General features: G+C 37.2%; 1 protein-coding gene across 1 annotated transcript in view; it reads right to left on the bottom strand.

Annotated features, from left to right (window-relative positions):
- Positions 1–24206, bottom strand: part of LOC309882243 (myocardial zonula adherens protein-like) — a 57356-nt gene that overhangs the window by 23051 nt on the left and 10099 nt on the right. The window contains exons 3-10 of the mRNA XM_082769146.1: positions 20261–20419; positions 17610–17702; positions 15068–15181; positions 14050–14202; positions 11888–12013; positions 10868–10996; positions 9080–9162; positions 6344–6449 (exon numbers count right to left, since the gene is read on the bottom strand). Of these exons, the coding sequence (XP_082625272.1) occupies positions 6344–6449; positions 9080–9162; positions 10868–10996; positions 11888–12013; positions 14050–14202; positions 15068–15181; positions 17610–17702; positions 20261–20419 (963 nt within the window). The remainder of the gene's footprint in view (positions 1–6343; positions 6450–9079; positions 9163–10867; positions 10997–11887; positions 12014–14049; positions 14203–15067; positions 15182–17609; positions 17703–20260; positions 20420–24206) is intronic.

The raw sequence follows: 24206 nt of genomic DNA, 5'->3' as shown, positions 1-24206 counted from the left end.
AAGAAAAAGTAACAACTCATTGATTTAAGTTATTGCACCAACTTGGCAACCTTTCTAAAGTAGTGACCTGTATGAATGTATTAGAGCAGTCTTTGATGTCCATCTATTCCTACAGCAGGCCCACAGGGCCCAGATGTCCTAATGGATTATAAATATCAGCACCTTGTCTAACAGTTCTACACACCTTATTAAGAACTACCTTAGCAATGTTTAAGTCTTCTAATTAATGACTTGGCCAGGCAATTCCCAGCTGAAAGAGCTGATGCTATGAATGTATAAACAATCTCACTGAACTCCAGCAGTGATTCTACTTTTGCCAATAGATAAACAACGTATTGCATTGCTCAAGTCCACTGAGGCATGACGAACACTTGGACTGCGGGGATATTATTTATGTTCTGCCATATATTTTCTTCCTCCAAGCTCCCAGGGTGGGTTTCTTTCTACATTTGTTGTTGTGTTTTTGCAGTTGCTGTTGTTGTTGCTTTTACTATGGGTACTATACAATGCAGATTTTGGTTAGCAATAATTTGGCTTCTGTCTGTTGCTGATAATTTAATCTTCTCATCCTCTATGCTTCTGTATGTCTTCTTTAACTTGACCTAAAATTGAAACTGTATATCCATATTAAAACCGGGCTATTTCTCAATGTGTCTCAAGTTGGAGTATTTTGATAGAGAAGTTTTCAGCTGTTTATTAAGTCTTTGGTGGGAAAACTTCTTCTGTATTCTTCATTTGTGCAGTACAAAACATCACTTGCTCGTCAGCACTTTGTCCTTTCATGCAAGTATCTTCCACAACAGAGCAGGATACAGCTTCTCTCTGGTGTTTGGTCACCATTTATTATCCAGCGAATCTGAGACTAAAGCTGGAGAACAGCTCATGGGCCATGACCTAGAGACAGTTCAATTCAGTAGTTAGGGAATTCCATGTGAAATCTGAGTTCTGTTGATAATTCTGTGCCACAGAATCAAATATCCTTTTCTCTTTTCAGTCCCCTTCAGAACAGCTCTTTATATCTGCATCAACCCACTTGCCTTGCTTACAAATGTAAATACTTTTCTCCTCTCTCTTGCTTCTTAATACTAAATAACATGTACAACATGAGCTTTTTGTGCCATGAAAGTGCATTCCATTTCAATTTCAACTGCACAGATTTCAAATCTAAATCTCTCTTAATCTCTCCAGGACTGAAATGGAGATAATGTCAAGAAATGCTTTTGTTGCTCATATAAATTTTTGGATTTGAAGATTTTTAGCTTTATCTAACACTAAACCATTTCCATTATCCTACACAGACATAAGTGGTTTAAACTGACCGACCATACAGAATAGATAACCTAAAAGAGCAAGCTTTCATCCCTCTCACAGAAGCATTTCCACCCTTAAAGAAGCAATGTGGTTGCAGCTTCCCCTACCCTCCCCTAGCACCCCTGTGGCTCCATCTGCCTATCACTTCAGTCTCTGAACTGGAAACTCCTTAGTGGAAGGGTCTGAAGTTTGCATCCTTCCACCTTTCATGCTGGGATTCTCCCTGTGAATTTTCTGTTTCTGATCAAGCTGGCTATTTGGGGGCCTGCCTTTGAAAGCCTGTCTCTGCCCAGTCAACATTTTAAAATGACTACAAAGGAGAGGGATTAAAATAAAAGGAAGTGAAGCTAATCAGTCTTATCATTACTAATGTTCACTGATTTCACCACTGAGCTCTTAGGTCACCCATTCCATCTCTTTCTCTCTCTTTTTTTTTTTTGAAAGCCAGCTACATACAAATAGGAGATAGGGGCTGGACTTCTGCACACTTGCCAAATGTAAGTCCTGCACTTTCAGCTGCAATGGCAGGGAAAAATCTGTAAGCCTTAAGACATCTGCAGTCTCTCTCCAATGGTAACATCAGGCTTGAAGACTATGCTGGATAACTTTCAGGTCAGCTGTTGCTCTGAAGGTTCTTTCTGATCTTGGTTTTCACAGAAGAGAAACCCTAAGAGGCTGAATAATGGTTGTGTGAGGGACGTAACACAGATGTTGAAGGTCACAGATTCAAGAAAACTTCCAGAATTTTTCCTCGTTTTCTGTCTTTTTCTTTTTTTTTAAATATCTTTAATTTTAACTCTTATTTTATCTTTTATTTTCTTCTGAAAACTGTTTTCCATGCTCCTGTTTATGACTGGTCTGTCTAGGTCAAATTGAAGAAGGTTTTATTAATGCCTGAAATGTCACATAACCACACTGAACTGTGATTTTCCTCTGCTTGGGTTCAGTTCCACCAAAGGCAATTTGCATATTTACTGCATTCAATATCAGCAAGATGGGTCCTTTGGAAATGAAAACTTTAATACTCTTTTCCCCTATGCCTTCTACAATGGGTGCTTCTTTGTCAGCATCCCCTTTCCTGCATGCCTAGATTAGGACTGACAACAGCCTCCTAACACATTTTAAATGCTATTAAAACAGCACTAAAGGTGTTAGAGCTGCCTATTGCATCTCAAAACTCCAAACTAACGCTCTTCCTTTCACTTGCCTCTTGACTGCTTGCTGTCAAGAATGCCTCCCATTTATCACTTGCATGTGATCCACCATCTTTCCCTAAAAAAGTACTGAACAGCAATCTATTTTGTGATTTTTCAGCCATCAGATTTGTCTGAGTACTTTTTCAATTTTGACAGTTTTCCATATGAATTCGAAGCAGCATATTTTGGTTGTTAAGCACCACTTTGAAATGATGTTCATTTCTGTAGCTGCACTTTGTCTAAATTGGCGATGCTAACAGCACAAATCTGTCATGGTTTACACTGAAAGAATAAATGTCCATTTATACTTCAGAGCTATATCTGAATATACCAAGCTGAATACTAAACACTAAGCTTATCCTGTAGTCAAGCAAGTGTTTAGACATTTGTTCACCTGGTTCATAGAGTATCTTTTTTTGTTTGTTTGTTTGTTTGTTTTGCAATTTCTAACAAAAATACTGCTGATAATTTTGACTGTTATGCTACTTCTGTTCTGGGTTTCCCAGGTTAGCCTGTTAGCAGTCTATTCCCATGCATCAGAGAAGCTAAGAGTTTCAGAGAGCATGCTTTCTAGCTCCTAAGGTCATTCTTTCTCAATTATATTATTTAAATACAAGTTATTGATCATTATAATACCCTCATAAACCCTAAGATGTAACGTTATTTTACAGATACCAGCCATAAAAGTATTTCAATGACAAGTAACATGGCAGGTTCACATGGGATTTTACTTGATCCTCCTAGCCACTACATTCTGCATTAGGTTAAATTTAATGCAGAGAGATACGTATTTTTCAAGTATACTCTGATGAGCACATTTCCTGGGACTCAGACAGCAGTAAAATTACAAAATCTTCCCTATCTACTCTAGTGTGTTTTAGTGCTACTGCTCACTAGTTTTTAACATCTCCACATCATCTCTTCAGATAGTATTCTCTTTCAATGTCCTACCTTTTAAGAAGTATTTTTGTTGTCAGTTTCTCAACTACTATGGCATAGTTAATAAGTGTTGCTGAAAGTGAACCTTAAAACACTTTTCTAATGTTTACGTACAGAAGAGACACAAAACAATGCCATGCATATGCGTAGTTCTGATTTTTAAAGGGCATACACATCTGCAATGCTTTCTTCCCCACAGTGGGCAACTACAACTCTCTGTACCCAATTAAAGCTACTATTTTTAAGCCTTTAATTAAAAAAGGTTTAAATGGAGCATGCCAGCAATATGGTAGTTATTTTCTGAAACATACACCACAGACACCTGAAACATACACCACAGACACCATGAAATTAAAAAGAAATTAAGTGCCTAATTTATTTGGCACCATTGGACCTGATCAAATTTCTGCTACTGAAATCTTAGTTAGTTCACTAATCAGAATATAATGCAGTTACAAGTGTTCATGCAGCTTTCAAGTTAACTGTATTAAAAGAAAAATAAAACAGACAAGGAATAAAAGGAAAAATAAGGTATATTCTCTATACACAGCAAAAAATGATTTGCAGAGTGTTAATTGATTTTGAAAAGTAGGTAGCCAGACAGCAAATAAATTAGTTATATTTGACAGTTAAGCAGTGAGTTAGTAGTGAGTTAGACATCTAACATTCTACTTTTTAAAGAGGATGACCAGAAGATCTGGAAGGTGTCCTGGTTTCAGTTAGAACAGAGTTAATTTTCTTCCTAGTAGCTGGTGGAATGCTGTGTTTTGGCTTAGGATGAGAAGAGTGCTGATAACACCCCGATGTCTTAATTGTTGCAGAGCAGTGCTTATACCAAGCCAAGGACATCTCAGCCTTTTGCTCTGTCCTGCCAACAGGCAGGCTGGGGGTGCAGCAAAAGCTGGGAGGGGACAGACCCAGGACAGGTGACCCAAACTAGCCAAAGGGGTATTCCATACCATCTGACGTCATGCTAAACAATACATAGGGGTGGCTAGCCGGGGGGAGGGGGCCGGACTGCTCGGGGTTAGGCTGGGCATCGGTCAGCGGGTGGTGAGCAATTGCATTGTGCATCACTTGTTTGTACACATTATTAGTAGTAGTACTATTATCATCATTGTATCATTATTATTATTATTGTTATTATTATTATTGTTATTATTATTTTCCTGTCTTATTAAACTGTCTTTATCTCAACTCACGGGCTTCACTTTCCATTTCTCTCCCTCGTCCCAGAGAGGGAGGGGGGAGGGTGAGCGAACGGCTGTGTGGTGTTTAGCTGCCAGCCGGGTTAAACCACAACAGAAGGGCTTTCTGTGTAGATGAATACACCAGTAGATACATACTACAAGGAATCAGAAAGCTAAACTCTCCAATTAAAACTATTATTTTTGATATAATAATCACTGGCCCAAGCTTTATACCTGTTTTTGCCAAAACACTCCATGGAATTTAATGTTTCTCATACCAACACAGTCCACTAGAGGTCGTTACATTAAGCGCTTTAGAATACACGTAATGTAGTATGTATTACTAGAATCATCTGGGTTGCCACAAATATCAAAGTGACAAGTCCTGTAGTACTTTTGAGTAGGGAAAAAAAAAATCTCACAATATTCTGGTTGACTTACTGAAATATAAAATAGACTCCAGATTAAATAACTGTTCCAGATTAATTAGATTGGAGATGTTTTCCTTAATAGAGTACTGTGGCATAAAGACTGCTAGCCCAGTTTTAGACAACCTTCTGTGATGCTTGAAAGTAGTGAGAAGAAAAAAAAAAAAAAAGGCAAGCTGAACTAGAAAACCTCAAGACTTTATAACAGTACACTATTGAATATATGTGATGGAAGAACTTGAATGCAAAGAGAATGCATCCCCTTTTTTTCTACTCAGTTTTGCATCTCTCTGCATGTAAGACAGGATAACTTAGTATCAAACACCTGATCATATATCAGGACTGCATCAGAATCTTGTAACCAAAATATAAAGCAAGATAGATATAGGCAAATAGCATATAGACAGAGGTGTAATAATACTTCGATAAATAAGAAAAAATGCAAGTCTAATCAGAAATCCTCTAATAGCATATTATGAATGCAGAAAGAATGCCTTAGAATAAAATAGTTTGCAAACATTTGATTTTGTGGATGTGTGATGTCGAAATACAAGTAAGAGATATTTCACGAATGCCCATCCTCTGTGCAGGAACAAGGCTCAGCATAATAGTGCTGTCAGTTTGTTTTGTATAGCTCCAATTTAAACAATTTACATATATCCCATGTCACTCTATCATTCACCTGGAGAAACAGAAATGTCTGCAATCACAGCTTTCTGACTGCTGAATGGTTTCTTGGCGTGTAGGTAGCCTGTAACTTAAAGCAGCTTTCCAGCAAAATGATGCTTATAATTTTGCAGAAAATTAGATCAGCTATGATGATATCCCAAGAACAAGTTGTTGGGTTTTTTTGTTTGTTTGTTTTGAAGTTGAAATCTGTATTTGTCCTGCTATTTCTGTGAGGAACTGAATCATAAAATATAAAGGGCAGCTTCTACCTTACCCTTGTGTATAGAAAGAAGACCCTTAATAACTAATCTGCCCTGTTTCTGCACTCCGAATGCTTCAAGTTAAGTTGTATTTCCTGGACTGACATAAAGAGCTCAAAGACTTGAGTCAGCCCAAAGATCACAGTATATAAGCCAAAAACCACTGGATTAAACTGCTTTTAGCTTCTCTTTCTGCTTTACTAGCTTCAGATGCTTAACTCATCTTCTATTGTATTTGTAACTCAAGTGGCATAAGGAAATTGCACACAGAACATAGCTCTCTGGATTATGTACTAAAAGAATCATCATTCCCAGAAGAGTCAAAAATACATTGTTTTACTGGATCTCACCTCCTCAACCATGTGCTTGACTTTCTTCTGTTGGCAGTGGACCATATCATCCAGATGTTTGATTCGCTCCCTTAGGCTTGCTGCTACCTCCTCCAAATGCTGTGACCTAGCAAAAGATGGAAGAATTAAGCATATAAATGTGGAGGTATGCAGTATGAGCAAAACAAGAACAAATTGCCATAATCCCATCACAAATCAGGAAGATTAAGTCCACAGGTAGACAAGCCAAATTCCACTGGCAGACGTGGATTTTATTTGTATAAAGTACGTTCTAATGGTACTCTTGTAGTCAAAGGTGCTGTCTCCACCCATGTTAACTCACCTTTGTCGCACATACTGGTGTGCTTACTCAGAGCCCAAAGTGCTGACAATTAAATGATATAATAAAGCTTGTCTCCTTGAGATGTCTGTTTTTTCTTGGCATTTAGACAACTAGATCTTTATCACCAGAAAGGCACAATTATATGGACTTAGTAGCACCTGCAAACTTCTTGGTAATGCATACTAAATAGAAGCCAGGAGGCACATCTGAAGGTGTCCTTTTAAATGCTCTCCTACTATAGGGCTGCCATGAATCAAGGATTTGGCATAGTTGCCAACAGTACTAGAATGCTAACTGGAGTAGTTTTAAGTCAGCAACAGTCAGCAGGAACTGGCATGGATGTTTAAAGTTTCTATGTATGACTTTGCAGACAGGTACTGTATTTCTTCAAAGCAGTTTTACACAGAAATAGAACACCCTCAGAACTCCTATCACAAGTTGACTTGACAGCTTGCCAGGAAAGTAGTTTTAGAATATGTGAAGAAACAGGAGGGAAGCATGGGAACATCTGTTTGTTGTTGTTGTTTGTTTGTTTGTTTATCTGAATGAACAATTCTTGAAATGCTTAAAGAAATCAATCATTTGCCTGCAAAATAAACTTCTGTACTCCTATGGTTAGGACTGGACAGGATTTGAGAAGTGGAGGAGGAGATTCAAAAACAAAAAGGATTTTTTTCATCCTGCTCTGTGTACAGCAGAAGAAACTGCTGAAGCTGCAAACAGAACGACCATTTTAAGGCAAAGCAGCAGATGGCAAACTGTATGACATGATTCCAATGAATGACTGAATTGTATGCTGTTTCTCTCCCATAAAGAGTTTCTATTAACAGTAAAGTAGTCTACAAAACTGTAACTGCAGCACTTTGACAAGGACTCAAAAAATCAAGGCACTGCTGCAGGTTTTTCAATCCTGCATATTAAGATCTCACAAAATAAGTTTCCATTTTGATTGCAATTGTAACACAGAGCTGGTCTCTCATTGAAAGATTCCAAATTTTATGTACTGATAGTAATAGAGAAACAGCAGATGTCATTGCTCATGTGGAGGTAAGTGTCTGACTAGGAACACACAGGTGAAGAGAAGTTAAGAACAGACCTCAGCATCTGAATAGAGATTCATTGCTTGAATTACATAGATTACAACCACATGCTTGTTCGCATTGCACCGCACAAATTTCTGTCTTTCCTTTACCCTTATTAATGCAGCATAACTTTTCATGCTGAGTGGACAGGGCAATATTCACTGAAGTGAGAAGAGTATCTGCTATCTGGTCGTAAAGAAAGAAGGCAATTATCTTACATCTCCAAATTCTATGTTGCATGCAACATCTGTACACTCTAAACTGTTATTTTAACAGGCTGACGTAAAAAGATGTTTTTTTCCTGCAACCAGATAAGCAGGTCACTTCAATACAACTAGTAAGATGCTCTGGGCAGGGACTCCTTTTTATGATTATACTTCATAAAGAATAGTGGGATGTCAAAACTTTAAAACTGAGCGTCTAGGTGCCCCAGAAATATTAGTAGTAATCAAGTGTGATTATTCAGTGGCTGCTTAAAATTCATCTTTATCCATTCAAGTAGTATCACATAAATTCATTTTGCCTAGTTGTGGTGCTTTGTCAGTCTCAAAGTAGCAATGGATGCACATGCCACCCATTGGCAGAAACAGCACATTCGGGTGCCAACATCACCAGCTCTTCCTTCTAAACCTCATGATTTGCAGAACCATTCACAGAGGTCTCACTGCCAATAACATGACCTTGAACTTTCCTCAAATAACTAACTCCACAGCTTATTTCTGCACTGTGATGTTACATGACAGATTTTTTTTTTTTTTTTTTTTTACACACCTTCATTTGTTCATGTGCGTATGTTAACGTCCCTCACATTTGTGGATACACTTCTCCAAGCCTCAAATATATTCCATTCTCCCTCTTTTATACATAAGAAATGTTGGCAGTCATATGCAGAACTTTTGCTGTCATCATGAGTTCATCTTTTCAAAGATGGACCTTTTTATCCTATAGCTTAATATTTATACAGAATGTATTTTCTTTTAAAACTGTATTGAACAGTCTAGAAGGAGACGATCAAAGTACTCATAGGCAAGATCATACTATGCAGAATTTGGGAATGCAGATTTAAGAAAAATCAATCTACAAATATGTCACTGTGTGTTCCATCTAAAATGTACTTTGCATGTTTACAAAAACTTTTCGGGAAAAATGCATGGAAATGATAGTTTGTATCTAAATAAAGGAACTCATCAGATGGATTATCTCTCCTAAACAGTGTTAAAGTTAGGAAAAATAAAATTCAGATGTCTTCAAAAACAAACAAAGCAACTGACCCCCTGAAGTTACCTAACAACACTAACAAATATTTAGTTCCACAAACAAGACATATCTTACCTCTCACTGTCGGAGTTTTCAGATTTTGCTCCAGATATTTGTATTTCATTTAGTTCCAGTTGTTTTTGCAGCTGGTGACGTTCCTAAACAACAATAAATGCTATCCTTCAGTTCTCCATATGTCAATATATAAAGGCTTTACTATGCATATTTCATTGCAATTTAAAAGATCATTTTTGAAATTAAAATAGAAACTAATTAAACAAAATTTACATTTTTTACAGAGGATTCATGTATATCCTATAGCCAAGGACCACAGAATGCAAATAATAAAATCAAATTCAAAAATAAAAAAATACACAGAAATAAGATCAGATTTTTCAATTTCCCTTTTGAAGATGTGCAGCTGTACTTGAAACTGAAATTTTTGAATAGAGATGAGTCCTCACAATCTTTAACTACATAAGTCTCATATTTTCCATTTTATCCCTCCAAAAAGAAATCTTAGCCCAAGGCAGAGATAAAAGCTATTGCTCTATTCCTTCCCTCTACCTCTACCCCATATTCCACCCAAATCAAAAAATGTTCCTGTTTATCTTCTGGGCATCCACAAACATAGTGCTTGTGAAGATCGATCAGGAATTGGGAACTGTTAACACAAATTAACAGAAGCTATCCACTTTAATGGGAATTTAACAGAGTCGTTCAGTTTTACTCTGCAAATATCCGGCAGATATCAGCAAATTAAATAACCTGAAACTTATCTGTACTGTAAGAACTATATTACAATCCTTTTTTCACTGCATGATACTTACAAGTGGTATGCCAAAACCCAGATCAAGTTGATAAGGGGCATATTAAGCTAACATTTCTCAGTGTAATCACTAATTCTACTTGCAAGCATCAGACAAAAGTGGCTCAATATAAATGCACATCAGACTAACCAGTGAAGACAACAAGACTGTCTTATAAAAAAATTTCAGTAGTAGCAAATATTTAATAAAGCTGGTGAAAAAATGCTTCACTTGTAAGACCAGAAGACTACTCTATCCACTTACTAGAATTTCCCAGTATGTTCTCTATTCTATATTCTAGATAGCAAGGCCCAGATCTTTAAAGATAATGAGAAGCCTGCTATTGAGTTAAAGGAGAAAAACACAAGTACATCCAAAAGTATTGGAGTCTTACAGAAGGGCTGCTCTTATGCCTTTGAGAGTGACACTCTTCAGTCTAAGGACTAAACAATAACATTCATTCTCAGTTAGGTGAATGATACCAGAAAACAAAGTCATAATCTAAATAAATTAGAAATCTTTGAAAAGTAAGTAGCTGCTAGATATCTGCAAAAAATCCCCCAAAAACTTTTAGTTTGAAGCCCGCAGTTTAGCATTTCATTGAATCATGGATAAATTTGGAGATGCAATTCCAGTCCGAATAGACAACTTAATAATAATAGGGTCTTAATCTACCTAACTAAAATATATTTTAGTGGACCTACCAACAGCATTTTTAAGAGAATTCAGGTCATATATGACTACATCGTTAGACTAGGGAGACCTTGGACACTGAAGGAAATGATGGTTTAGTAAATAAATGTTGACACCTTAAGCAGCTCTAACTGTTGACACAACTAGAAAAATAGAAGACCCACTTAATCACAGTGTCTCTTCAGTAGTCCAGGTGCATTTACTTACATGGATGCAATAACTCATAAGATACAAACAGCAATGGTATGTCACTGAGCAGGGTACTAAGCAGCAGGCAATTTCAAAAAAAAAAAAAAAAATCAAATTCCCTTCATATAATTATGCACTTTCTTTAAAAAATGCAAGCAATGAACTCTCATACCTCTTCCATGCGTTCAATCAGTCGATCCAGCTCACCAATTCTCTGATCTTTCTCTTGTATACTTGTTTCTGTAATTTGCATCTTTTTGTTTGCCTCTTCAATAGCTTTCAGAAGCCGATTTGTTTCCTCCTTTAAACGAGAACATTTACAATCACATTAACATATAATATGAAAAATCTGATAACATGTGATATGTTAATAAGGAATAAACATTTTTTAGCCCAAAGAACCAGGCTAATAGTTTTTAAGCAAAGCTCAAGGCTTTTCACTCTACTTGCCCAGAAGTCTGGAAAAGCTGTGACCCTAAACTTTAATTTTATGTAACAGAAGATCTGGGGCACTCTGAAGTGCATACATATTTGTAAAGCATCATTATGAAAATATGAGAAAAACATTTCCCCATTTCTTAGATATTTGTTCTCCCTTCTGAGTATTTCGTGAAGTAACAGCACAAGAAAATATGCTATTCCAGTTGACAGCATTTTAAACACTACCATTTACCCTGTTCAGCTATGTACTTTCTTCACATATAAAACTATAGGAATAGGAAGAAGCTAGAGAATCTACCTTCAGTCTCAGTCATTATCTATCTTTACCAGGTAGAAGAACACAATGACAAACTGATCAAAGTTAGGTTTTACTTGGGGGTGGACCAAAACCAGTGGGCAGAAAGATTTATTGCTCCCCTAGTGTCCAGTGAAATTGTCCCTCCATCCCTTTTAAAAATATCAATAAAATTGGACATCCCGTTTTCCTCTTTTTAGAGGAATGGAAGTAAAAAAAGCCAACTTACTCCATTTCAGATTTTGAAATCAACATTATCATTACTGTTACTGTGTTTGAACGTTCTTTATTCAGCCCTACAACCCCAATAGCTTGGAAAACTTCGTAACAGTGGCATGACTAGTCACAGAGAAAGGAGTGAAGTAGCATATGTACACTCTGGAGTAAAAAACTCTCCATTACTAGGTGACTGAGAAATGACACCCAAACGAAGTGCCACAGACCAGCTATACGTACTAGGAGGATTTCTTTCTCAGCTTTATGTTTCTGTTCCTCTTCTCTCATTTTTTCTTCATATTGACTATACAGTTTTCTTGTCATCTCTCTCATGACTTCAGCATTGGCTTCTTGTGATGATTCCACCTATAAGAGAGAATAGGATGAAAGTCATGGATGACCCATCTGTCAGCAGAGCACTGCTGTCAGCAGGAGAAATGAAACTCACATGATGCAAGAATAACACCTTGAATTTCAGTTCCACCTTGTTATAAATTTGACATTATTGAAGCAGATTGTCATTTACATCAAAACCATTGCAATGCTTCGCCAATGTAGAACTTATTCAAATTTGTAGAAGTTACCACTTCATCTAGTTTCACGTTGGTTGTATTTAACTAGCCAGCACTTGTAGAGCACCAGGCCACACCTCTTTACTGAGCCCTTCCATAACAGCCTCCAAGTCACTGTTTGTTTCCCCATGGAAAAAGTTTTGTTTCCTGCCATTTTATTGAAATGTAGATTAGAAATGGTGTAGGAGATGGTGTAGACTCCCGTTTCTAGATAGCCACCAACTCTCTAAGCAACGATTACTTTAAGCTGAACATAAGTATGTGCTGCTAACCAGAAGACACAGCTGCACCCTCCCTCCTCTCTCTTGCTTTTTCACATACTGCTCTGACAGCCAGCACAGGAACTGGGGTGACCATGGAGCAAAGTTGATCAGTGAACAACTCAGACTGAAAACACCCAGGAGTAAGGGAGGGTTAATTTTTAACCACAGGACCAGAAACTCTACAACTGTTACAGGGAAGAGGGCAAGAATGGTAATTCAGAGACAGGATTTCCCCCTTATGTGCGTTCAAAACACTCACTGAACCACACCCTCATTGATTAAACACAAGATAATACACTTACAGCATAAACCCATCTACTCTGTAAACTGCAATAAAAAGCAAAGTAAAATAGTTCATCTAGGACTTAGCTCTCTTAATGCACATTCTATAAATCAGAAATGGTTATACTGGAATGCTGTGGCTGCTAAAGCCACATCAGGGAGATGCGAATACACTGTCATCTGAGAAAAGAATAAAGTGTTCCTTGCTCATCACTAAAGCTTACAAAACCACTAAATACCTTGTTCTGATTGCAAGGTCTTCGTTGTGCATTTATTTTGTTTGTTTTCTTCACTTCAAGGACCGAATGATTTATTAAAATCTTGTGTTTATCTTACATGGTGGGAACAACTGTCCTAGTGCCCTGTAGGATAACAACAGTGTATTTCATCCTTTGACAAGGGACTAAGCTCTGAACGACTCCACTTGTTCTACAATTGCCCTCTTTGGAACTCACAGACTGATACTGGCACAGAGGTAGTAACTTGCACTTTGTGGGTGGGACTGAAGATAAATTAAGTTTCACTGTAACACAAAACCTTTCATGCTATAGAAAGCCTGAAAGAATCATGTAATTCAGAAAAAGCCAACAATCAGAACCCAAATTCCTTGAGATATATTGAACTGGAGTATGATCCCTGGCACTGAGTCTCCATCATTTGTTTGCTTATAACTTGAGCAATGAGGATAGTGAAAACAAGCATTAAAATATTGATGCACTATGGCATCTGTCATGGTATTCTTAAGCAAGTTCTCCAACCTCAGCTATTGTAATGAGAAAATGGTCAAGCTTTCTGCCATGTAAAACCATATAGTTTGCATTTTATTCCCTTGCATTTCTCTGAAAGAAATAGCTTAATTCTCTTTCCAAAACACTTGCTGCTACAGCACTTATCTGCTGACCGTATGTTCATAAAACTTGATTACCTACTAAAAACTAAGCAGTACCATATAAGCAGGCTCAACATCAAGACATTCTTACAGCACTGTGTAAAGTTATAAAGTCCCTTTACTTACACAAATGGACACTAATTACCTTTTAATAGTTTGAACTTCCACCTGCCAACATCTCTGGAGAGTAATCCCATGTCATGGAAAGACTGACTGCTGCCAGCTGGGATTCTTTGTTATTAATACAGAACCATTTCACAGGAATATGACAGCTCTAGAGAACGAGCAAGGTGTGATGGATGAAGAATCCTTCACAAATAAGGCCAAGGAATTCATTTAATATATTCCTAAATGCCCTTACTGTGCAATATCTTCAGGGGAGTTTATATACTGTACCTTTAATTTCAGTAACTGATTTTCAATTTGTGCTGTTTCCAGTTGTTTTTGCTTCTCTCTCAGCTTTTCCATAGATTGCTCATGTGTGTGTTTTAAATTCCTTATTTGTTCCCTTATATCAGTGTTCTCCAAAGTAACATCCACTAGAGTTTTCTGGAAGAAAGAGGCAAACCACATATTAAAAATCGCAAATAATCTAGTTTGCTAATGTGGTCAAGAGATTATGGAATAGAAAAAAACATTTAAGAGATTCATGATTAGTCAACACAACATGAACAGTTTTGAAAGTTTTAACATATAAAATTCTGACTTTTTTTGTATTTGGTTTCCTAGAAGGAATTTCCATGAGGAACATATTCATTGAAATCAAGTCCTGGAGCACTATTAAAAAAGAAAAGAAAAAAAGGAATATGGATACATTTTAGTACAAATGTTATTCCCAACAGTCTTCCTTTCTCCTCTCCAAGATCCATGCTATACATTTTAAACACATTAAAGTGAGAAAAACTGTGACATACAAGAAAACAGGATCATTAATTGTTGAGCTCAGATACATGGGAATTTGAAAGTCTTTAAAACAGAAAATATGTTCCCGCATTCTCCCTCCCCCTAGATTTCACAGGTATATACAACATCACCAGTACTTATTAGCATCCACACATGCCACTTCCATTTCTATTACCTGGTGAAGGTAGGTATAAGACAGAAGATGTTCTATTTTGCTTAATACAGAACAAATTACATCGTCACCTTACAATATTCTGTAAAGACATGACTAGTGACATTAGTCTGCTGCAGATCAGTATCTCTTGAGTGTACACTTTTTAAATTGTTGTTACAAAATAGTTGCAGATTTTTTTCCTTAGTTTCTTAAATTAGATGCCTCAGATACCCAAGACAAGACTTTATGGACTAGCTTAGTGTTAGAATCTGTATTTGTTATCCATGTTTAATGTACACTTTTAAATGCACGTCAGAAAATGAAGTTGTCAGCTGTGAAACAGCTATTAAAATGTACCTGCAAGTCTATTGATGCTGATGTCAAGGAGCTGTTCATTTCACTAAAGCTATCTAAGGCTGCAGCCTGCACTCGCACATGATTCTCTAAGGATTCCTGATGAGCATTTGTCACCTGAGCAGGAAAAAAAAAGAAGTTTTATATAGAATAATGATCAAGTTTACCTATTGCTTCAAAGGGACCTACAGAATAGACAGACCCCATGGTTAATTTCCACAGTACTAGGATGCTTAAAGTATACAAACCACGTCCCTGCACCTCAAAAACATACAAACAAAATTTATAATTCAAATATGCTAACAGAAACAAGGCACAAGTAGCTATGTTTGTTGCTGATCTGTAATCAGTGTAAAACCTGTCTGTTTTCTGAAAGGACAAGAGAACACTTGGCACACTTGGAACACTTGGCAGAAAGCTTATATAGACAGAGTGGGTGGACTATAAAAAGTCACAGGGTGAAAACCAGAAGAATGCAAGAAAAGAAGACATCTAGAAAGGTTTGGGTGAACTGTAGAATAGCCTTAATTAAGAAGGAAATGACTAACTGGATACATAAAGAAGCAACACCAAGACGACTCAAGGATGAAACAATATGAAGCAGGCAGGAGAAGTCAGCAGAGAGCTATGTTATACAAAAATTTGTCATCTGTTATACAAACACACACATGCTTAAAACTGGAGGGAATAAAAGCACAAAATGACATCATTTAAGAGGAGACAGAAACTCAAAACAATGTAAATTATTATGAAACATTCAGTAATAAAAGAGGAAAAAAAATGTTACTAATGGAGGCCAGCCCAACTTGGATTCTTTGATAAATGAGATTTGTTTCTCGATAAAAGCATAAGAACACCAGGGACCGATATGGAGAACAATTAGTGTTTAGTAACCAAGTCATACATGGATTAGATCAACACAGGGAGCAGAAGCCAAGTAGTTACTGTTAACCCTATACAAATGTGTGCTCAGGTAAAACAAACAAACAAACAAAAGCAGAAATGCTTTGCATGGATTAAGAAAGTTGCAAGATAAGAACTTGTGTGAAGAAACATACTGCCCAGGGCTGAGTATTTGAAGTACAAACTTCAAACAAACTCCATGAACAAAAAGTAGCCCTGGAAATTAATGGAGAAAAAAGTGTAGTGATTTAAAGCTGAAGCAAAGAGTATAGAAAGGATTTTAAATAGGATCCTCAAATAGCATGTAGGATGGCATTGATGTAAAAAAAAAAAAAAACAATCAAATCAAAAAGCGTATGTTATTAGGTAGAAGAACACCTGGACTTTATTTCAGGAACTCTAAAATACTAAGAAACAGGGTGGGGAATGTCTCAGTGTGCTGTTTATGTCAGAAGGAATCCTTCGTAAACTGTACATTTGCTTCAGAACTAGAGATTCTGAAAGAGCTGGTCATTATCCCCAGTGATTTTCAGACTCAGGCACGATTTTTACTGGTCAAGTGTAAGATCCAGAAATACAGAATATCATCACTCGTCCTCAGTAAGGACCAGCCACAAAGAAGACAACACCACATCTTAGTCAGCATTTGCCTACATGGTACTCAATCGGGGGTGCACCTCGCTGGCATCAAGACTAATTAATTCAGTTTTCTCTCCTTCCTCTCAAGTTGGGGTGATTTTTTTATTATTATTATTTTATTTAAGTATACTACTTGCCACAGATTTCTGTTCTGTGTTGTGATCTCTATGCATAAATACAGCATGCAGGGAACTAACAGTCTCCAAATAAGACTGTCTGAAGGGCACAAGACAGGGTCCCAGACCCTTAAGAGTCAGGCTATGTTTAATTGTCAAAGCTTCTTCTGAACCAGGGCTGTGAATAACAGTATTGAATATAAATTCCACAGCAGGTTTTCAGGGGAACTTTTTGGAACTAAGAACCCAGCTTAAATAGATGAATAGCATTTCTACACACTGCAGCAGCATTTATTGCTAAAGCACACATCAGAAGAAAGGTCATCAAATGACCATCACAAGGTTCCATTAAGAACCAAAAGGTAAGTCATTTTAGGAATGCCATGCACTTTAATACTCAGTAATATTACTACTTCTTTTACTATCATGTTTAAACAATAGAGTCAGTAAAACAGAACAAAGTCTGTTGATATTACACCAACTTGAAGTTGCACGTCACTCATAATTATAGAATTGATATTTTTCAAATCACCTGGCAGATGACTGCTCCAAACACCTCCAATAATTCCTAAATTGTCTAGAATGAGCATGCACTCAGATGATGCTATCAAGATTGTTCTTCTATTTCCAAGAAACAGGCAATTAATTCCATATGCAAAAGCATCCCTGTCCTACTTTACCTTGCTGGAGGGAAAAGGTAGATAAATAAAAGAAGGTAAATATGTCACGTTACAGAACAAACCAGAATGGTTTGAGATATTATTTCTGTTTTTCTAAAGCAAAATAAATAAATAAGTAATTAAAAAAAAAAAAAAAAAAAGAGAGAAAAATGTCTCTAGATAGTACAGGGACAGTTATTCTTTCCCTACAATTGAATGCATACTTACTTTCAGTTCATTCGTAAGCTGTTGTATTTTTCGTTTCATTTCATCATATTCCCCATACATTTTCTTTCTTACTTTTTCCAGAGTTGCTCTCACCTGGTGTTAGAAAAATCACATGCCTTATCAATCAAACTTACTGATGATACTGTTTATACTGGGACACAATATTTTGCTCCTATATCTTTTACTGTTACTTTTAGTGATGGCCATTATTAATCTAACTTTTTTTCAATAGTCCTTTATACTTAAGAAAAGAAGTTAAGTCTTAAGAGCTGTCTACATAGGAATGATCTATATAAAAGTCTCTGAGTAATTCTAAACTTCTCTGTACACACTTAAACACTAGTAAATTAATAATTTAAATGAATTTCAATTATCCATAAGTCATTCTAACCTAATTTGATGGCTAACAGAACTAAAACTAATTTGAACATACAACGTTTTCTTTCTCAAAAAAGCATCCACACATGGATTTAATACACATTCATTCTATTTAAAGTGTTTAATTAAGTTTTCACTGAGTGTCCTTTGAAGATAAACCCTTTAGTTTCACTGCATTTGGACTTTTATAATTCATTTGGACTTTTTCATAATTAACAAAACAATATATTAGCATAAATTTACCAACATAATTTCAAACCTGAAGAGTATTTGATTTTATTTAAGAACTACGGATGTAAATTATGTCTTGCCTTTCTAAACAAAAAGTAAAAGAAAAAAAAACAAACAACAAAACATGTTAGAAGCCAGCTTGGGTTTGCATGCCATTACAAACATGCAAAGAACCAATTTTCTTAAGAGCACACATTGTAAACACTATTTAGACGTTCACCTACAGTCTACCTTTCAGCTATATAATTCAGATCTCAGATTTTTATTTTTTTTCCTCCCTGCCCTCAATTGAACACAAACTGGCTGCAGATAATCTAGGGCAGTGAGCTTACCTTACCTCTGCATAGCTGAAGTGAGACTTGGGGAAGGAAGGAGGGGAAAATATCAAGAGGAGATATTTCTGGAAGCTCTGTGGTATACACACGCCCTCCCAGAAAGAAGGGTACTGGCCACCAAACCTATGCAAGGAGTGGGCACAAGCCTACTCCCAACTACTTGCTCCCTTTAGGATGAGAAACACAGAAGGAAGCTGACTCCTGCACTTCTGAAGGAAACCCTCCTTGTCCTGTTCCTACACACGTGCATGCCCCCCGCAAGGTCCAAGTTCGACAAAAGAAATGATCAGCAGTTCTGATGTGGCCCACCATTTTTGGTCTATTTAAGTCAGCACATATGTGGCACAAGCTGAGAACTTTTATTTAAGACTCTACTTTTAAAGATTGAACTTATCTGGCAGGCCAAAGTTCACAAACTAGCATAACTGAACATAGCCTCTAAAAGACAGCAGTGCAAGGGTCAGTACACCTCTTCAAAGGGCTTTCCCACATTTTCTGAAAGCATCAGTACCCTGAACACGATGCAAGACATGCTATTGAAATGCCCTGACATTTCCCACCACGCCACAAGCTGTGGCATTTGCAATGAACAGCGAAGGAGAGGGAGATGGTCCCAGTCCAAGCAACCTGCATCAGGTATCAGAAGCAGTGCAACCTAGGAAGCTGCATCATGCTGTATGCCAAGCCACCCATCCCCTGGCAGCACTTCAGCAAGGTAGATAAACTACGTAGGCAGGAAAAGAGCAGCCAAAGCAGCTCACATGCCTTGCCTGCGCAGCAGTAGCGACGTATCCTAATTGGCAAGTGCAGGAACTGGAGAGTGTAAATGCTGGGAGCTGGTAAACTGTGAGTAATAAAGGAGAAAAACAAGTCCTGATAGCTGAAGACTAGGCAGATGCTAGGAGTACACATAATTACAGTCTCTTACACTGCTGGCTTAACTCGGTGCTCCTCCCTTTTATAGCAATGCAGTTCTCTTGCACTTGAATCAGTGTAAGATGATAGCCACTGACCAAGAGTAGATGGAAAGAGGTCAAATTATTTGCTCTGGGCTAATTAAGGAGTTATTGCCAAAGTCTGACACACAAAGAGATGGTGAGTTTCAGGCACAGAAATGAGCAGCGTCAGAAATGCATTTTTTTTTTTCTTTCAGGAGAACTCCTGCCAATTACGATAAATGAGCATGCACAAAGAAAATAGTACAAAGTCATCCTTATTAGGCTGACTATTTTAAGACTGCCCCAAGACATACCCAAGTGATTTTAGTGTATCACCTAATTTAGGAGCCTTTCCAAAACTGGGATGGGGGAGGAGAAAGCAGAAGAGAAGAGAGTTTATCCTTCCAGGTGTCTGCTTACATAGATTCTCCTGTATCACACTGAAAATTTTGAAGACTTCAGGTCAGGGACCCCAAGATCTGTTTGGCAAGTTACTTGTCCAGGTTCCAGGTGCATCCCTCACCTCAGTCATCGAGCATTAAGGACTTGAGTTTGAAACATGTAGCTCCCAAGTACCTAACGGGTGTTTTTGTTTTGTTTTGTTTTTTAAACTTGAGTACCAACAAGGCAAGCATTTAACTTCAAAGTGGGTTCCTGATTCCAATTTGGATGTTGGCCTAGATGTCGGTTGTCCCATGGTCACTCACAGCTCTACATGAATAAATGGAAGGGATATATGACAAATTTTGAAGCTGAAAGAATAACTCACTTCTTTAATGTAATTCATCTCTTCTTTCAGCTGATCAGCTGACCAGCCATAAACCACCATTTCTCTCTTATGGTTGTTGTCAGTCCGGTGCACGACGCCATACACCATTCCATGAGAAAGCGTCCCTGGAGACATGCCATTTGGTACATGGTAGAGCTCCTTAAAAACAAATAATAAATTATTTTAAAATCAGTTCTAGAATAATTTAAAAACAAAACAAAAAATACAGTAACATGGGACCAGGAGAGACAGTCAACTAGAGTGAAAGCACAGCAGCACCTAAGAATACTAGTTCCCAAATGTTTTGGGGCCAAATTGTCAACCTTCATACTTTTGGGATGATCAATAATCAGTTCATAATTGACACAGATGATACAGGTGTCTAATTGCCATTGACTTTAATAGAAGTGGTATATGTACAGTCAGGAGCAACAGATTGGATTAGTGCAAGAAGAGATGGGGGCACAGGAGAGAGAAAGCTACCCTGGCTTATATGCTACTTTTCTGCATTCTTCTAGAGTGTTATTAGCTTTCACAGTTTCCCTTTAAATTCTTGAAAAGACAGAGTTCCCTCCTGCCCTCTGCGAAGTCCCTGCTGTGCAATGTATCAAAATTCACAAGTTTAATAAAACTATTTAGAGAGTTCTCAGATGAAACTGATATTGCAACTTCTGAGCTCTTACACAGAGCACAGAAAATATCATTTTATCTTGTAGATAAACAATCTAGGATTTTAGTTTGCATTCTAGGCTAAGGACCTCCAAAGCAATCAAACATCCATTTCAGTGTTGCATTTCTCTTCCAGAAATTGTAGAACTGACACCGTAAGAGCCAAAACAATGTTATGAAACACAGCATCCACATGAGCATTTCCGTGTTACGAACTATTATAGGAGGACAGAACTTCAAGCACAGATCTTGGTTGTTACTTGACTGGCAGCTTTAAAGTGCCTACATTTGTTATTTTGGCAATCTGCAGAAGTTTATAAAAAAAACACTTGTGATAAATGTCTTATTTTAAGGTGCTCTTTGCAACAGACTCCTCTTATTCATCTCATCAATATAGGTAAGAAAAATACTCATACAAACAGTAGGAATCATTTCCCTCAGCATGTAAATAAATATCTGCAAGATGAGATGTAACCACCCATCCTAACTACTCACCTAGCCTCCCTTCTAATCAACACAGAGAAATATACTTCTGTAGCAATCACCCGAAATAAGTTGGACTCCATAAGTACTAATTTATCTTCTTGTTTATGAAGAATTTAAACAACTAGCTCAGATGAAAACATCCACGTTATGGCTTTTTAAACTAGGGGGGGAAATAATATCACCTAACTTTGGATGTTTGCACATTGGGAATCTAAATGAATGATTCTTTGTGAATATAAAGTTAGAAAGATACAATCTTGAAAAACAAAAACAAAAACAGCTGTTACTACTTAATTTTGCACGTTGTCTTTTAAAGGCCAGTGATAGAGATAAATTACTTACAGGTAATTTCACTAAACTTCCTTTCTCACAAAAGATTTTACCCAGGATGCGGATAAATCTGACAATATTTGCAACATTGGCATTTGAATATATTTGTTTTTGTTTTGTTGTTCAGTAATGACACAGCATGAAAACCTACAGACTTTGAGAGTCTATTAAATCTAAGGAGCATCTAAATGCTGTATGTGATACCAAACAGAAGCAGGAAGAGATGAAACTCATCATCTTGTATCCACATGCAACCGCACCCCAGCTAGTCTCCAGTTCGTACTATGACAGAGGCCAATGGTGATATCTGCACTCTAAAGCAGTAGCTCCTTCAATTTTTAGCAGCCAAACCAACACAACTGAAGTGGCGATGTAAGGATAAATATTTCTTTGTGTAGGTTAAAAAGGAACAGGAATATCTATTTGGATTAAAAGAAATGGCTAAAGATGGACATCTGTTATACATGATAAAAAGAAAGGTGCGTTCCTTCTGCATGGCACTGACTGATTTCTCAACATTGGAAAACCTTTACTGTATCACTGATGGCTTAACCGTTTTGCTGAAACCCTGTATGTGTGCATGCAGAGCTGGGAGGGGAACAATCATGGAGCAGACACCTGATAAAGACAGTTTCAGGCAAAGAACAACAAGGCTACAAGTAATCATTTAAAATGAATCAATTAGAAACACCTAACGGAAAAATATTGAGCCACCAGTCCTACCAATAACAGATACAATTCTGCAGTTTGAAAACACTATATGCAAAGCTTCATATCCTGATAACCAAAAGTTACATAAGTACCTCTTTTTTTTTTTTTTTTTTTCCTACTTAGGACACATAATACAAACAAAAAAACTAGACCTGATTTTTTGAGAGTAAATAACACAGGAACTAGATGGGGACATGACTCAAAACTTTAGTGTGTTTACTTCCAGGGTTGTACAGTTCCTTTGGTAGTTTCATCTCAGCTCCTCCCCTGCATCTGGATAAAGGGATTACATACAATTTTCCATCTTCCAGATAACCACATGAATAATCACTTTGATTGTTTAGAAGTTGCTAAGGCCCCAGACATTGAATTTATAAATCCATACCCTTTACCAACTCTCATTCATTTTTTATGAGGTGAACAGCTGAGTACCAGCAACTACTAAGATCCTTTGTGCCTCTGAAACATTAGCAGAATTGTTTAAAGTAATATTGGCAGAGTTCTGCATGAAGGTTATGATCAAGTCCCTTATTTCTTGAACATTGTAAACACATTCCTAAGGAATGCTTTAAAGGATTTTGCCCCTCTAGCAAAGACCAGCAGATTCAGACACTAGGTTTGCAGCCAAAGAATCACCCATGACACTTAAATATTTCACAGATGAACAGACTTAAATTTACATCATAATGGGCACACAATGAGCATCATAAGTATGCACAAAGCCAGACTGGTTTCACTTCTCCAGCAATAATAATACACTTGTCTCCAGTCTATATCTGCACAAGCCTCCCAAAATGTCTTTGTCACTTCTTTCAGATTAAAACGAATCTCCATCATCTGTTGAGTGTTCCAGTTCTACTACGTGCTATTTACAACACAGGATATTGCTTTAACTTCTCATTGTTTTCCTCTGTCTCCCATACATATCCACTCCCACTACTCATATTTTTCTGACAAGGTCCTCGCCTCTCTCTAGTTTGATCTGCAGTGAGGCATCTCAGTGATGATAACAGAATAAGTAAATACATGCAAGTATTTAGAAGCAAGTAGATACTGTAAAGTTAACCAGAAAAGTACATAAAGCTGGAAGGTTTCTTTAGTTAACCATTGCTTTTTAAGGTCAGAGTATCAGCCAGCTCCAGAGTACAGGGAAGCTCTTCCTCCCTCCCTGCCTATGCACTTGATAGCACTGGAACAAAACCTTTTCTAAGTGCAATGTGTTGCCCCAAAATGTGCTGAAAACCCCTTCCAATATGACATGCTTATCTGAAAAGGCAGACGAAACTCAAGAAACTCATGAATATTTCTTTGTGGCTACAGTCAATTGTTTGACAATCCAAGTTAACAGCAACAACACATCGTGTTGCTGTACATGAATAATATAGCAGCTTCCAGGAACATGCTTTGGCTAAGTTGTAGCAATAGTCATGTTGCAGTTGGCAGCATCACACAGCATGTCCTAAAGAAAAGAGGACTGTGTTTACTTAATTAATAATTATTCAATACAGAAGCCGACACCCCTAGGTTGCAAAAGTCTTGATAATTGCCATGCATCCTGTTTATGTCTACGTTCAAGGAAGTAGCACAAGCAGCACATAACGTAATATGAAGCAAAGACACTATAAAATAGACTCATATTTAAATATGATTTGTGAGCTGCTTTTTGTACCGCCCATAGTTTTATTAGCATTATGTAAATGACACTGAGGGGTGACTTCTTCCAAATCTGTCTCCATCAACTTTTTAAATG

The sequence above is a fragment of the Aythya marila genome (assembly GCF_965140915.1).
Source record: "Aythya marila genome assembly, chromosome: 11".
NCBI classification, from domain to species: Eukaryota; Metazoa; Chordata; class Aves; order Anseriformes; family Anatidae; genus Aythya; species Aythya marila.
This window is presented reverse-complemented; position numbering and strand designations above follow the sequence as displayed.